This window comes from Myxine glutinosa, chromosome 2, assembly GCF_964187855.1.
Source record: "Myxine glutinosa chromosome 2, kmMyxGlut1.1, whole genome shotgun sequence".
NCBI lineage: Eukaryota > Metazoa > Chordata > Myxini > Myxiniformes > Myxinidae > Myxine > Myxine glutinosa.
Genome location: NC_136262.1, coordinates 200093167 through 200109551, shown reverse-complemented (window position 1 = coordinate 200109551; position 16385 = coordinate 200093167). Strand labels below are relative to the sequence as shown.

At 49.1% G+C, this 16385-nt stretch overlaps 2 protein-coding genes across 3 annotated transcripts in view; one reads left to right on the top strand and one right to left on the bottom strand.

The window, feature by feature from the left end:
• Positions 1–16385, bottom strand: part of LOC137420935 (G protein-coupled receptor kinase 5) — a 276186-nt gene that overhangs the window by 118389 nt on the left and 141412 nt on the right. The gene's annotated exons all lie outside the window — the stretch shown is intronic.
• On the top strand, positions 12092–14727 carry LOC144890701 (uncharacterized). The gene is made up of 3 exons (XM_078772162.1): positions 12092–13526; positions 13654–13791; positions 13883–14727. Exons 1-3 carry the CDS (start codon positions 12131–12133, stop codon positions 14050–14052), a joined length of 1704 nt encoding a protein of 567 aa, XP_078628288.1. The 5' UTR covers positions 12092–12130; the 3' UTR covers positions 14053–14727.

Below are 16385 nucleotides of genomic sequence, written 5' to 3'. Positions count from 1 at the left end.
GTGAGTGGAATGAGTGTACCGAGGTGTGTAAGGAAACGTACGAGGAGCATGGGAACAGCTGGAGGTATGAGCAAGAAAGGGGTAGCGTATGCGTGTAAGCATCCAGGTGAAGCATCGACGGTAACCGGGTTAGCGGTTAGAGCGACTTATAGCCGAATCGGGCCCTCGGTGCGTGCCGGGCTTCGCGTGCCGCGAGAACCAGCGGGGATCCGAGCCACGGTGGGTTCGAAAGGACCGCCGTACGCGATCCACGCTGGGCCTCGCTTTGAACGGCCGCGTCCGTGCTCCACTAGGCGGAGCGGGCAGCCCGATAGGAAGGGTCGTCATGGCGACCACTTTTTGTTGAGGCATTCCGGCAGGTCGAGATCGGGCCATGGGATGGCTCCGTGCCGAGATGGTGCGTGGGATCTCGGCCCGGGTAAACCTCCTTCCCTGCAGCGAATGCGGGACGTATCCAGCCGCTGGCACCACACAACCCGCATTCATGGCTTGGCTGTACGAAGCCGAGCTTTAGAAGTTAATTGGCGCACCGAGAGGCATTAGTGAGTAGACTGTGTGATGAGGTTAGTGTTTTGGACCCAAAATTAGAAAAAAACAAAATTTGATGATTGGCAAAGGATTGGCAGTAATGATTGGCAGATGATGGGTAGTGATTGGCAAATTTTTGATTTGTTGAAATTTGATGTGCAAAATTGGTAGTGGGAGATGCCCGATGTGGTGGGATGGCAACTCTGTCATCCCTCACAAACGTGGGGCAAAGGAGCTATAGCTTATGGGGTGTATGGCAGTGAAAACTAGCCCAGGTGGGTTAGGTTATATTGTGTGTAGGGATCTAGCGAAGATGACATTAGGTAACGTTAAGATTAGTTAGTGACAAGGATACCTGTAGTGGGGACGCAGGTAGATTAGTGTGGATTATAATGACGAGGGAGCGCAATAGTTTAAAGGGGCGACTGGGAAGCGCAAGTTTCAGAGGGGAGTAGTTAGATGAGATGATGCCGTGTGGTTGAGAATTGAACAGGTGTGATTGCACAGGTGTGCAACTGAACAGGTGTGTGGAGCAGTGTATGAGTAGTGTGTGTTGTGGATCAGCGCGAATGCGCTTGGGGGAGAGAAGGGTGCAGGCGGCACCAAGTATGAGAGCACAGGTGTGCAAGTACAGGTGTGTGGAATACATGGAGTAAGTGGTACGGAGTGGTGTGCATGGTGCGAAGGTGTGGATGGGGGAAGAGTGGACCCCTTTCACGAGTACGCGGGGCGGGTAGTGTAAGTGTTAGGTAGAGGGTATAGGTAAATTGTGGTTGGATATTGGCATTTGTGGTGCGGTTGCAGAATGGTATTGTGGATGGGTGCATTAGTGTTGTGGAAATGGCTGGGCGTGTAGTCTGTTAGTGTGTGTAGTTGGTTTGGGCACTCCACCACTGTGAGGATGTCGGCCAGGTGAGGCCGCAGGTGGGCTCTGGGAGCCGTTAGTGTCAGTGGGTGCCTGAGGATCCCGGGTGTGGATCGGGCAGCCCGTGCCAGAGAGGGCACTGAGGGGGTGAGAGTGCGAAAGGGCCTTCCCCAGTTAGTTAGGTTAGGGTGAGGAGCAGGTAAGCTCGGGTGACAACTACAGTGGTGGAGGTGTGCAGGTGGGTAGACCTGCTGGGAGAGCTACACGTCACAGCCCAGAAATTGTGCGAGGGCACCGGGAGATGAATCGGGGGAGTGAGACCCCAAATTGAGAAGCACCACAGTTGGTCAATGGGAATTGGTTTTTAGAACCCATAGTGTAAGTTGGCCAATGGATTGGCAGGGAAAGACCCCGGGTAATGTAAAGTTGTTAAAGTCATTTAGGAAATAGTTAGGATTGATGAACCTGTCGCACCATACGCAGCCACTTACCTGAGGTGATGATGATGACTCCACACCTGTGTTTTCTTTGTTTTGTGTTGCAGGAAATGAGAATTGCTGGTGGATTTGTGAGACGCATCACGACGTGGATGAGACATTGGGGTGATTCCATCTCTCCCTCCTTAGGAGGGACTGATGATGAATTGGTGATGGCAAATTTTGATGAGAGTTGGAAATGGCAAATTTGATTGGTTAGGAGGGAGAGAAGACGAATTTGGTTTATGGGAGGAACGGGGAAGACAGTAGGGACGTTTGTTGATGTGTAAAGTAGATGTTTATGGGTAGTGTTGTGTTTTGTGGATACAGTAAGGGGTAAGGGAGGTGCAATGTAGGTTACCTGGTGGGGGGGGGGGGGGGGCGTACAGTAGGAACGTACCTGTCTCACCTGGTTCCCATGTGCCCCCAGTGTGCATTACCTTGTATTGCATGCACTTTTGCGCCCTTACCACCTTACTCACTTGTCTTCTTTTTGTCTCCCACCTCCGAGGATCTGGCTTTGGGGCAGAGAGAGAGGAGAGAGAGGTGCTGGCTCTGCAGTTGTGGGCCTGTACTTTCGCTGCTTGCTGCCTGGATCGATACACCATATGGACCGCAATTTTTGTGGCCGCCCACCATGGACCGCAGTTCTTCTGCGGGCAAGCACCACCCGTGGATGGACCTATGGGTCAACGTGGCACCTATGCCATACATAGACAGGTCCATGCCAGGCAGAAATGGCGCCGTTTTCCAGTCAAGGTTTTCTCAGTGGATTTATATACTTTTGATCATACTCTGTCGAATAAGCTTGTGGGCCACCCTGAAATTTGCCTCAAATCCAAGATGGCCACCAGAATAGCTAAAATAGTATTTCTGAGAGTTGCTTTTACCCATAGATGATTTTTTTTCAACTGATTGTGGCCTATTATGATAAAGAAAGATAACTCAGTCATAACTCAGCCATAAAAATTAACAATCGGTACTTTATTAACAAAATGGCCGCCGGGCAACTTCCGTATTACGGAAACTGCTATAACTTCAGTTCCGAGTGTGATATGATTATAATTTTGGTGTCCAGTCATATGTTTTTGGGGTCAAGGAATCCATATTTGTACTTTTTATTTCAGTGAAATATATATTACAATACATTTTGATTCAATTTCTTGGTTTCCATTTCAGATTCCTTGAATCCGGATGCAAAGAAATGATTCCATGAATGCGGACGCAAAGAAATGATTCCATGAATCCTGGCTTAGCAGATACAGTGAATCCTCATAAAATTACTACATAAAGACAAAACTTTTTTGGCACAGGAGAAAAGGGTTGCACAATGGCATCCACGCCGATTTTGAGTTTAGCAAGGGGCGACAAACTGTTGTGCTGCCTCTGTAATGAAACTATTAAGGACGTTGAGTCAGCTTATAATATGACTGAGGAGGGATTGCAGTCTATTCAAGAATTAGCGGGAAGATGGGTTAAAGTTGACAAGAGTCTGTGTACTCAGGCACCATATGCTGAATTTCAATCAGCCGCTGTGAGACTATCTAGTGCAGGCCATGATGTCAAGATTCATGAGAACTGTAGAATCACATTTCGGAACAGAATTGCCCGAAAGGAAGCCCAGTCTCGCAAACTTCCCGTTTCCAGTTCAGAGAATATTCATGAGTCGAATGAACCAGTTGCTGCTCCCGCGTATAGGATACGCAGGGGGTCACTTGAGAAAAAGCAAATCTGTTTCGTGTGCAACGTGGATACGAAAGATGACAGTAAACCGTACAATAGTGGTGGTCTTGGTAGATGCTCCGAGAAGAATGCTGTCAGTAAAGTAGAACGTTCAAAGGACATGAAAATCAAAGATGAAGGAGATAAGTTCCATGATGCAGCGAAGCGACTCGATGTTATTCTGAGTGGAGCATCATATGACATGTTTGCAGTTGATGTGTACTATCATAAAAGTTGTTATGACAATTTTACCTATGCATATTGTTGCGAATATGGAATTTGGCCTCCATATCCGCTTGTAAATATTCCCCTATTTTCTCCAATACTCCCCAACTTTCCCCAATCCCCCATTCCCTAGTCCCATTGCATGTAAATAACAATCAGTAGAGCCGACCTTCCCCTTATTCCCCCATTAAATGTCGTGCCCAGGTCCACCGCACCACACGTAGACAACTTTCGGACATCTTCCTAGTTATTCTTAATCTATGTCAGTTAAGGCCTCGTTTCCATTAATTATGACTCTTCGTTGCACCAGAATGTGATTATATGGCATCAGTAGTGAGTTTAGGACCTTTCCCATACCTCCTCCCATCTTCTTCCCCAAACAACAACTACAACAACAATTACAACTACAACTACGACTACAACAACAGAGGGGCGGGGAGTGTGCGTCCTCACACCGGCTCGGTTACCCGCCATGACCATGCGCTCCACGGCGTTACCCCGAAGGGGCTGGCTGTCAGCTCCTCGTCAGGGGCGGAGCCAGTAACCCCCCCACGCACCCAATGAGAAGCAACGTGCCGATTCCATCTGGGGCGGAGCTAACGAGCCGAGGGCGTGTGACTCCCCGCCGGATATACGCGGCCCCGCGCCGGACGTGACGACAGATGCGCCTCAGCTTGGAGAGAGAAGCCACCGCCACCCCCAGCGCGACGATACCTCCCCGCATCTTTGGACCGGACCGGATCGTACTGTACCCTGCCCCGAGCCCAGGAGGACCTGGAGCCATCGATACCCGCTTTCCTGTCATCAACCCCCGTGTGAGTCAGCCGTTGTCCCGTTTGTCTGTCGTCTGTCCGGGGTTAATATAAGAGTGTGTCTAAGTGCCTGTCTTTCTGTGATTATACCTCTAGCCCCTGTAATCTGACCTTTCCGTACGAATATAATCTCCTCCGGAGGTCTTGAGAATTGAAACATTGGTGTCGTATTGTGTTATTGTAATCCAGCCGGGTGTCTTCTTTTTCTTATTGAGCCAGCATCGCGCGACTAGTCAACGTTCGGGCACAATCGGGTAACTTGTGCAGACGTGGTCATACCATAAAACCGCTCGGTAAATAACATCCAAGCCACGTCTGTAACAATTGGTGTCGGGAGTGAGATTCGAGGCCCGACCAAATTTTGAAAAAAAAAAACGAATAGAGGAAAAAAAAAAAAAATTGGTCAAAATTTGGAGCGGCCGAAATTTGTTTTGTTTTACAAAACCCGAATTTTGAAAGTCGCGCTATGGCGGATCAAGACGGCTGGGGTCCGGTAGGGGAGAGTGAAGCAGGGTCGGTCCAGGACCAAATTGAGACACGTGAGGAGAGCGAAACAGCGGGGGTAGCAAACGCACAAAATGGCGCCTCGCTGGTCACCGCGCCCGCGACCGTAGCAGCGCCGCCGATGGATTGGGGCCTATTTATGGAACAAATAAAGGCGCTCATGGTCCAGACAAGTGAAGACCTGAGGAATGACTTGGGAAACCAAATGGGGGTAATGGGGAACCGGATGGATGCTCAGAGTGAGCAAATGAGGGTTGATAGTGAGCGATTGGAGGGCCAAATGGGGGTAATGAGGGACGAAGCGAGGGGTACCGGTGAGGGGTTAGACAATAATTTTAAGGGATTAGACAAGAAATTTGGGAAGTTAGACGACAAATTTGAGGGGTTAGACAACGGGATAAAAGAGGTGAAAAATGGGTTAGAGGGGTTAGAAAACAGTATGGAAGGCAAATTGAGGGACATGAGGGACCAAGCGGAAAGGGAAGTTAAACAAATGGAGCAGCAGATAGAGGGGGTCAGAATGGGGGTAGAAACCAAACTGGATGCTCACAGGGAGGAAATGGAGCAGATGAGGGTGGCATCTGGGCAGGAGATGCAAGTGATGGGAGAGGAGATCAGAAGAGGAGTGAGTGAGGAGGTCGGAGGAGTGCGCGAGGAGGTGAGGCACTGTAAGGAGCACATGGAGAAGGAGGTGAGAAAGGGGACTGTAAAATTGCAAGGGGGCATAGAGGTCCTGACGCAGGAGGTGGAGCAGCTGACGGTGGGACAGACGGAGTTAGTGGAGCAGGTTCAAAGGAACACTGCGGTATTAGGAGGTTTAAAGGCGACACAAAAAGAAATTAAAAACGACTTGATAGCGACACAGAGGCAATGTCAGATGGTACGTGAGGGACTGACAACGAGGTTGGACGAGGTGGTAGAGGTAATGGAGACGAAGGACCGGCAGGTGAGGACGCACATGGAAACGGTCAAGGTAGCCTTGGAGGATGAGCTTGAGGAGACGTACCGGGGAATAAAAGAGGTGAAGCACAAATTAGAAGAAGTGGAAGAAGGGATGAGTGAAATTAAGAAGCGACGGAGAGGGGATAAGAAAGAGATAAAAGAGGAGATAAAAGAATTGGTCCAAAGTCTGTGTTTGGATCGTGATGATGTGCTCATTAACCGGATGAGGGATTCGCAGGTGATGGAGGAGAAGCGAAGAGGAAGAGGACCCGGTGTAAGTGGTGACCAATATGGTCGTGCGTATGATGCGCCAGGTGATTTAATAAGCTTGGGGGTCGAGAGAGACCCGGGTGTTCGTGAGAGGCCACTGGTGAAGTGTGCGACAGGTCTGGTGTGCGAAAAAGGAGGTGTGCGAGGAAGTCCGACTCTGGGGTGTGTGAGGAAAAAGTGCGTGCCAAGGAGTGAGGGTGCTGGCGAGAGTGAGTCGGTCGTAGCGCGTGTGCGAGGGAGCACGTGGAAGCGCGGGGTGGTGAGTGTTACAGAGGGTGTGACGGGAGAGTGTGCGCAAGAGTGTGCGCGAGAAAGGTGTGTGACGGACAGGTGCATGGGGAAAGAGTGTGCTGTCAAGAGTAAGGGTGAGTGCGTTGTCACGAGTGGAGGTGAAAGTAGTGAGAGTGACATGGAGCGTGAGTTAGTTGTGACAGGTGAGCGAGGATGTACACCTGGGATGGGAGGATGCACACCTGGAATGGTAGAGCGTGAGTGGGAATGCACGCTGGAGTTGGTGGTGAGGCACATGGTTGGGTGTGCGAATGAGGGCACACCTGTGATTGTCACAGAGGAGGTGACTGAGGAGGGGGCGCGAAGAGGTGTTTTGGTGAGGTGTGCTACGAACGAATGTGTGCCAAAATGTTCGGTGGTCAGGTGTGTGACCAAGGCTGTGAGTGGAATGGGTGTGCCTGGGTGTGTAAGGAACGGTACAAGGAGCATGGGCACAGCTGGATGTGTGAGCAAGGAACGGACTGCGGGGTGTAAGCGTCCAGGTGAAGCATCGACGTTAGACAGGTTAGAGGTTAGGTCGACTTTTAGCCGAAGCGGGCCCTCGGTGCGTGCCGGGCTTCGCGTGCCGCGAGAACCAGCGGGGATCCGAGCCACGGCGGGTTCAAAAGGACCGCCGTGCGCGATCCGTGCTGGGCCTCGCTTTGAACGTCCGTGCTCCACTAGGCGGAGCGGGCGGCCCGATAGAAAGAGTCGTCATGGCGACCACTTTTTGTTGAGGAATTCCGGCAGGTCGAGATCGGGACATTGGATGGCTCCGTGCCGAGAAGGTGCGTGGGATCTCGGGCCGGGTAAACCTCCTTCCCTGCACCGAAGGCAGGATGCAGCCAGCCACTGGCACAAAACAACCAGCATCCATTGCTTGGCTTTACGAAGCCGGGCTTTGGACAGGGATTGGCGCACCGAGAGTACCTAATAAGTAGACGGGTGATGGTGATAGTGATAGTAGTGATTTGATACAAAATTTAGAAAAGTGAATAGAATTGGCACTAAATGGAAAATTTTTGATTGTTGGATTTGGACGAGCAAAATTGATAGTGAAAGACCCCCGATGTGGTGGGATGGCAAATCCACCATCCTTCCCAGGTGGGGCAAAGGAGCAATAGCTTATGGGGTGTATGGCAGTGGAAACTAGCCCGGGTGGGTTAGGTTATATTGTGTGTAGGGATCTAGAGAAGATGACCTTAGGTGACGTTAAGGTTAGTTAGTGACTGATACCTGTAGTAGGGAAGCAGGTAGATTAGTGTGGATGATAATGACGAGGGAGCGCAATAGTTTAAAGGGACGACTGGGAAGCGCAAGTTTCAGAAGGGAGTAGTTAGCTGAGATGATGCCGTGTTTGTGAGAATTGAACAGGTGTGATTGCACAGGTGTGCAACTGGACAGGTGTGTGGAGCCGTGTATGAGTAGTGAGTGTGTGGATCAGCGCGAATGCGCTTGGGGAGAGAAGGGTGCAGGTGGCACCAGGTGTGAGAGCACAGGTGTGCAGGTACAGGTGTGTGGAGAGAGTTGGAGTGAGTGGTACGGAGTGGTGTGCATGGTGCGAAGGTGTGGATGGGGGAAGAGTGGACCCCTTTCACGAGTACCCGGGGCGGGTAGTGTAAGTGTTAGGTAGAGGGTGCAGGTAAATTGTGGTTGGATATTGGCATCTGTGGTGCGGTTGCAGAATGGTGTTGTGAATGGGTGCATTAGTGTTGTGGAAATGGCTGGGCGTGTAGCCTGTTAGTGTGTGTAGTTGGTTGAGCACTCCACCACTGTGAGGATGTCGGCCAGGTGAGGCCGCAGGTGGGCTCTGGGAGCCGGTAGAGTTGTGGATGGGGCCCGAGGATCCGGAGGACGGACCCGGGTAGCCCAGTGCCAGAGAGGGCACCGAGTGGGGAGAGTGCCAGAGGGCCTTCCCCAGGTAGATAGGTTAGGGTAAGGAGCAGGTAAGCTCGGAGGCAACTGCAGTGGTGGAGGTGTGCAGGTGGGTAGACCCACTGGGAGAGGTACACGCCACAGCCCAGAAATTGTGCGAGGGCACCGGGAGATGAATCGGGGGAGTGAGACCCCAAATTGAAGAGCACCACAGTTTGGCCAATGGGAATTGGTTTTTTTAGAACCCATAGTGTAAGAGGGCCAATGGTTTGGCCGGAGAAAGACCCCGGGTAGTGTAAAGTTGTTAAAGTCATTTAGGAAATAGTTAGGATTGAAGAACCTGTCGCACCATACGCAGCCACTTACCTGTGGTGATGATGATGACTCCACACCTGTGTTTTCTTTGTTTTGTTGCAGGAGATGAATCGCTGTGTGGATTTGTGAGACGCATCACGACGTGGATGAGACATTGGAGTGATTCCATCTCTCCCTCCCTAGGAGGGACTGATGATGAATTGGTAATGGCAAATTTTGATGTTGAGTTGAAAATGGCAAATTTTGATGAGAGTTGAAAATGGCAAATTTGATTGGTTAGGAGGGAGAGAAGACGAATTTGGTTTATGGGAGGAACGGGGAAGACAGTAGGGATGTTTGTCGATTTGTAAAGTAGATGTTTATGGGTAGTGTTGTGTTGTGTGGATACAGTAAGGGGTAAGGGAGGGGTCATGTAGGTTACCTGGTGGGGGGGGGGGCGTACGATAGGAACGTACCTGTCTCACCTGGTTCCCATGTGCCCCCAGTGTGCATTACCTTATATTGCGTGCACTTTTGCGCCCTTACCACCTTACTCACTTGGTTCTTCTTTTGTCTCCCACCTCCGAGGATCTGGCTTTGGGGTAGAGAGAGAGGAGAGAGAGGTGCTGGCTGCGCAGTTGTGGGCCTGCACTTTCGCTGTTTGCTGCCGGGATCGATACACCATATGGACCGCAATGTTTGTGGCCACCCACAATGGACCGCAGTTCGTTTGCGGCCAAGCACCACCCGGGGATGGACCTATGGGTCAACGTGGCACCTATGCCATAAAGGTGAACCACTGTTAATTAACACCACTGAAGGCCACAAGAAGAGCAAGAGACACCTGCAGGGTTAGGGGTTGTCGAATTTATTTTTATTCCAATGAACAATGGTGACTGCACCGATTGGTGGTGGGGTGGTGCTTTTGATGCTCGGGAAGGGTGCTCTGCACATTATTAAAGGCCGTCGGCCACAGAGCACTCGTGGGTTGGTGTATCGATGCTGGCAAGCGCGCTCTCTCTATGCATAACATCTGCATGTGTTCCTCCAAAAAAAAACAGGTCCTGGATCGTAGTGTAAATAGCCGCGTAGTCGTGTAAATAATGCTCCCTACCGGCTGTATGTGTAGTTTGCGAATTCTTTCCGGATTCGGTTATCCTGTGGGTGTGTTTCTGTGAGGAGAAGGGTGCAACGTCGCAGGGGGACATATTTACTCATTTGTGAATATCTGTAAAACTGTCGCACTCAGGGTAGAGTTAATAGTAGCGGGAACTACATTGCGTGCCACACTAAAGTAGGTAAAAATTTATCGGGTCGGGATGCCCCGAGGGTAGAGAAGGGTGCAATGTTGCGAATATGGAATTTGGCCTCCATATCCGCTTGTAAATATTCCCCTATTTTCTCCAATACTCCCCAACTTTCCCCAATCCCCCATTCCCTAGTCCCATTGCATGTAAATAACAATCAGTAGAGCCGACCTTCCCCTTATTCCCCCATTAAATGTCGTGCCCAGGTCCACCGCACCACACGTAGACAACTTTCGGACATCTTCCTAGTTATTCTTAATCTATGTCAGTTAAGGCCTCGTTTCCATTAATTATGACTCTTCGTTGCACCAGAATGTGATTATATGGCATCAGTAGTGAGTTTAGGACCTTTCCCATACCTCCTCCCATCTTCTTCCCCAAACAACAACTACAACAACAATTACAACTACAACTACGACTACAACAACAGAGGGGCGGGGAGTGTGCGTCCTCACACCGGCTCGGTTACCCGCCATGACCATGCGCTCCACGGCGTTACCCCGAAGGGGCTGGCTGTCAGCTCCTCGTCAGGGGCGGAGCCAGTAACCCCCCCACGCACCCAATGAGAAGCAACGTGCCGATTCCATCTGGGGCGGAGCTAACGAGCCGAGGGCGTGTGACTCCCCGCCGGATATACGCGGCCCCGCGCCGGACGTGACGACAGATGCGCCTCAGCTTGGAGAGAGAAGCCACCGCCACCCCCAGCGCGACGATACCTCCCCGCATCTTTGGACCGGACCGGATCGTACTATACCCTGCCCCGAGCCCAGGAGGACCTGGAGCCATCGATACCCGCTTTCCTGTCATCAACCCCCGTGTGAGTCAGCCGTTGTCCCGTTTGTCTGTCGTCTGTCCGGGGTTAATATAAGAGTGTGTCTAAGTGCCTGTCTTTCTGTGATTATACCTCTAGCCCCTGTAATCTGACCTTTCCGTACGAATATAATCTCCTCCGGAGGTCTTGAGAATTGAAACATTGGTGTCGTATTGTGTTATTGTAATCCAGCCGGGTGTCTTCTTTTTCTTATTGAGCCAGCATCGCGCGACTAGTCAACGTTCGGGCACAATCGGGTAACTTGTGCAGACGTGGTCATACCATAAAACCGCTCGGTAAATAACATCCAAGCCACGTCTGTAACAATATGATAGAAAGTTGCTGTCAGCGGATGCAGCAGAGAAGGATAGATTAGCTACCGAGGTTATGGACAGCTTTTTCAAACTGTTTCACCGCATGGTAGTCAAGGATCAAAAGGCGTATTTCCTGAGAGAATTGATTGAGGACATAAAGGAGATCAGTGAAGACAATGAACTTGAGGACCCTCCGATTTCAAAAACCTGCATGTTGAAAAAACGACTGACTGAGAAATTTGGTGACGCCATCGACTTCCACTTGTTTGGGAATCGACACATCGACACATGTCGACACATGTCGACACATCGACACACCTGGCAGCAGAGAGAACGCTTCTTCCAAAGTGCTTTGCTTTCGGGCACATCAACTATGCTAGGTACCTGACATTCCAACACGTCAATCTCCAAAATCTGAAGGTGAATCACAAAGATGCCTGGGATGATCTGTTGCAAAATGGATTCGGAGGGTCGATGACTGGCGAGCCCTTTTCTACGATCCATGGGGACTTGATCACTGAGACCACAATCAACAGAGAGGTTAAAGTCCGGGGTGGTCCAATGCAAGGCGGTTACAGTACCAGCAAGCAGACAACAGATGCGTTCATAAAAACGAGTCACTTAATGGCAAAGCTCAGAGGAAGATTGAAGGAAAGGTTGCATATCCTGACCTCTTCAACTCACAAGGAAACAACAATAGGGGCACGGAGGCAGCATGACAACATGGTTCGCAACCTAGTCATCCAATTGGATAAGTACTTTGACCCTTTTCTGATTGGTTCTGCGCGTCACATGAAAACTGGAGTGGAAATTAACCAAGGTATTGTCAGTGGATTGTTGTCATCAACCGAAGCAGGAGAGAAACAATTCCAAGACTTTGTTAACCTTAGACTCAAGGCTACTGGAGAAGGCAGAATGAACATTTTTGACAGGATTGTGAATCTCAAGATCAAAACGGGCATGGAGAAGGTCAAGAAAAATCCAAAGGCAGTGAACGTTCTCAAGGAGGATCGACAAGCATTTGGTGTGTTGGTAGGAAAGGCAACTACCCCTGAAGAGGCACATTCACACCCCCTGACAACTATTCCACTTGCCCTTGCCACACCAGAACGAGACATTCGACAAGGTTCTAAAGCAGCGCTGAGGAGCTACCTTATTGAGGAATCTTCATCAACTACAGAGGAACCGCCAAATAGAAGCAACTGGCTGATTGACGGAATGGCAGCTGTAAAGTCAATCCCGGCTCAACAGACTTGGGGAGAATACACTGATGCCCTATTGAAATTCTGCATGCCACCAAGCCAGTCAAACCCAAAACAGCTTGGGATCATATTTGATTCCTACTGTACGTCCACTACAAAGGAGTTAACCCAACGACGCCGAGGGATCTCTGGTAGAAGAACCCACATCACAAGCCCCGAGCAGAGTATGCCCAGAGGCAAAGATTGGGACGCATTTCTGCATAATGCTGAAAACAAGACTGAGCTGATTAAATTTATGGTCACTTACTTCAAAAGTGATTCAGTCAGATCGAAACTCAGAATTCCACTCACCGTGACAGAGGAACAGAATACATGGTTGATCACGCAAACTAAGTTTGAACAACTTGAATCCTGCAACCATCATGAGGCTGACACCAGGCTTGTTCTTCATGCAAGCAAGTGCGAAGGTCCGGTTGTGATTAAGGCTTCAGATACAGATGTACTGATCCTCTTGAGCTATGCCTATTCTGTCTGCAAACCACCACAAGACTGGTTCATGAAGATTGACCATCGGTACGTCAGTGTCAAGAAACTAACGACTCATTTTGGAGATGAAGTGTGTCAAACTCTCCCAGCATATCATAGCATTACTGGATGTGACACGACATCATTCCCATTTCGCATCGGCAAAATCAAGCCATTGAAGAAGATGTTGAAACAAGAGAAATCCCATCTACTCTCTCAGCTGGGCAGATCAAATCAATCTTTTCAAGATGCTACCAGTGCTAAATGCTTCTTCAGAACCTGCATGTATTCTGGAAGTGAACAAGAAAGCTTTGTTGAAACAAGGATCCGAACGTACAACACTCAAAAGGTGAAATCTAGTTCCAGCATCCTTCCAGACGAGAGTAGCACCAATGAACACCTCAAGAGGAGTGACCTTCAGGCATGGGTGTGGTACCAGTGTCTCAAGCAAAACATTGAGTATCCTTCTATCACTGACAAAGGATGGGAAAATACAGATGATGGTATCAGGCCAATATGGTTTACCTGCCCGCAACTCCCTCCAAGCCTCTCCAAGAAAAAGAGCAAGAAAAGACAAATTCAAAGTAAGTATACTAAAAATATATCATTACTTTGATCATTGCTTTTCGTTCCTGTCATAAAGTTCCTCCAATGTATTCCCACTGGCAGTGCATTCATCCAGATTAAATATGTGTAACCTTCCACTTACAGGTCTCGCGGAGTATGATGCAGATTTAGAAGATGCAGTAGAAGAGAGAAGCCAGCCTTCAAGGAAGAAGAGACACAGGAATACAAGCAGAAAACATGTACAAGACAGTGAAGTTCACTGTAGAGAAAGAGAAAAGCAAGGTAGATAAGTCCAAAATGCAATCGTAATTTTGTTATTTTTATATGATTTACTGTTTTGAATCCCGACTATATCCATTCACATTTTTTATAGGTATCGGTGGGGCAGAAGAAAGAGCAGAAGAATCTGAAGTTGATGAAGAGTACCAAGGAGATGGGGAAAATTCGGAGAGCACCATGGAACAACTTTCTTCGGATACCTGTGGACTTTATTCAGACTTTCAGAGTGAAGAGAGTGATCTTGATCTTGATCTTAGTAACTGAGGATTATGTGCCTTTTGAACAACATATTTTTCCCAAAGCATAACCAAAGCCGGGGATCATATTGAATGGGAATTCAGATACATTTTATAAACCTGTGTAGTTTGGTAGACGAAGCAAAACTGACTAGGAGCCGTTCAGCGGCAGCCATCTTGGATTTATTGTTCATCCATGATTTAGGGGATGATCTATTGAGCTAGTGTCATGATAAACCAACTAAATGGATAACCAGACTTTGGAAACCAAGAAATTGAATCAAAATGTATTGTAATATATATTATGGAGCACAAGACATGACTGAATCTGCCACATCGGTGGCCAGTATTGGCAGCCATCTTAGATTTCTTTATGAACCAATGATTTCACTGAAATAAAAAGTACAAATATGGATTCCTTGACCCCAAAAACATATGACTGGACACCAAAATTATAATCATATCACACTCGGAACTGAAGTTATAGCAGTTTCCGTAATACGGAAGTTGCCCGGCGGCCATTTTGTTAATAAAGTACCGATTGTTAATTTTTATGGCTGAGTTATGACTGAGTTATCTTTCTTTATCATAATAGGCCACAATCAGTTGAAAAAAAATCATCTATGGGTAAAAGCAACTCTCAGAAATACTATTTTAGCTATTCTGGTGGCCATCTTGGATTTGAGGCAAATTTCAGGGTGGCCCACAAGCTTATTCGACAGAGTATGATCAAAAGTATATAAATCCACTGAGAAAACCTTGACTGGAAAACGGCGCCATTTCTGCCTGGCATGGACCTGTCTAACAGGTGAACCACTTTTAGTTGGCCCCCTGACGGCCACAATTTAGAAATGGACGCGGTTGGTGCCTTTCTTTATTTCTAAGGAAGCCAGAAGGCCAAGTGCTCCATGAAGGCAAGACCAGCGGCAGAACATCGGCCGGCTGCGACACGACCGGTGACTATGAACACTTTATTGGTGCACCGGATGGTGCTGACTGTACATGATGGGGTGGTGCTTTTGGTGCTTGGATGGGGTGCTCTGCACATTATTAAAGGCCGTAAGGCCACAGAGCACTCGTGGGTTGGTGTATCGATGCTGGCATGCGTGCTCTCTCTATGCATAACATCTGCATGTGTTCCTCAAAGAACAGGTCCTGGATCGTAGTGTAAATATCAGTCTTGTGTAAATAATGCTCCCTACCGGCTGTATGTTTAGTTTGAGGATTCTTTCCGCGATTCGGTTATCCTGTGGGTGTGTTTCTGTGAGGAGAAGGGTGCAACGTCGCAGGGGGACATATTTACTCATTTGTGAACATCTGTAAAACTGTCGCACTCAGGGTTGAGTTAATAGTAGAGGGAACTACATCTGAGTGCCACACTAAAGTAAGTAAAAATTTATCGGGTCTGGACGCCCCGAGGTAGAGAAGGGTGCAATGTTGCGGATATGAGATTGGCCTCCATCCATATCCGCTTGTAAATATTCCCCTATTTCCCCAATACTTCCCAACTATCCCCAATCCCCCATTCCCTAGTCCCATTTTCTGTAAACAACACTCTGTAGACCCGACCTCCCCCTATTTCCCCCATTAAATGTCGCATCCAGGTCCACCGCATCTCACGTAGACAACTATAGGACATCTTGCTAGTTATTCTTAGTCTATGTCAGTTAAGGACTCGTTTCCATTAATTCTGACTCTTCGTTGCACCAGAATGTGATTGTATGGCACCGTTAGAAAGTTTAGGACCTCCCAATACCTCCCCGCAGCTCTTCCTCATGGTACAACAACAACAACAACAGCGGCGGCGGCGCGGGGAGTGTGCGTCCTCACTCCGGCTTGGTTAGCCGCCATTGAACATGTGCTCCGACGGGGTTACCACGCAGGGGCTCGCTGTCAGCTCCTCGTCAAGGGCGGAGCCCGGTAACCCCCCGCACCCAATAGAAGCGGCGGACCGATTCCATCTGGGGCGGAGCCAACGAGCCGAGGGCGTGTCACTCCCCGCTGAGCATGCGCAGGAAGAGGGAGGTGACGTCAGATACGCCCTCAGCTTGGAGAGAGAAGACGCCACCTCCGAGCGCTGCAATACCTCCCCGCATCTCTGGACCGGACCGTGTTTGATTCTGCCCCTGAGCCAAGGTGCACCTTGTGCTATCGACTGCCTGTCCTTCCCTGCCATCAATCCCCGTGTAAGTCAGTCTTGTCCCGTTTGTCTGTGGTCTGTCAGGGATAGATAAGACTGTGTTTAAGTGCCCATCTTTTCTGTGCTTTACCTCTTACCGTGTAATCTACCCCTTTTCTGCATCACCAATTATATCCTCCTCCGGAGGTCTTGAGAACTGTACCCCTTGTGTCGTGTCATTT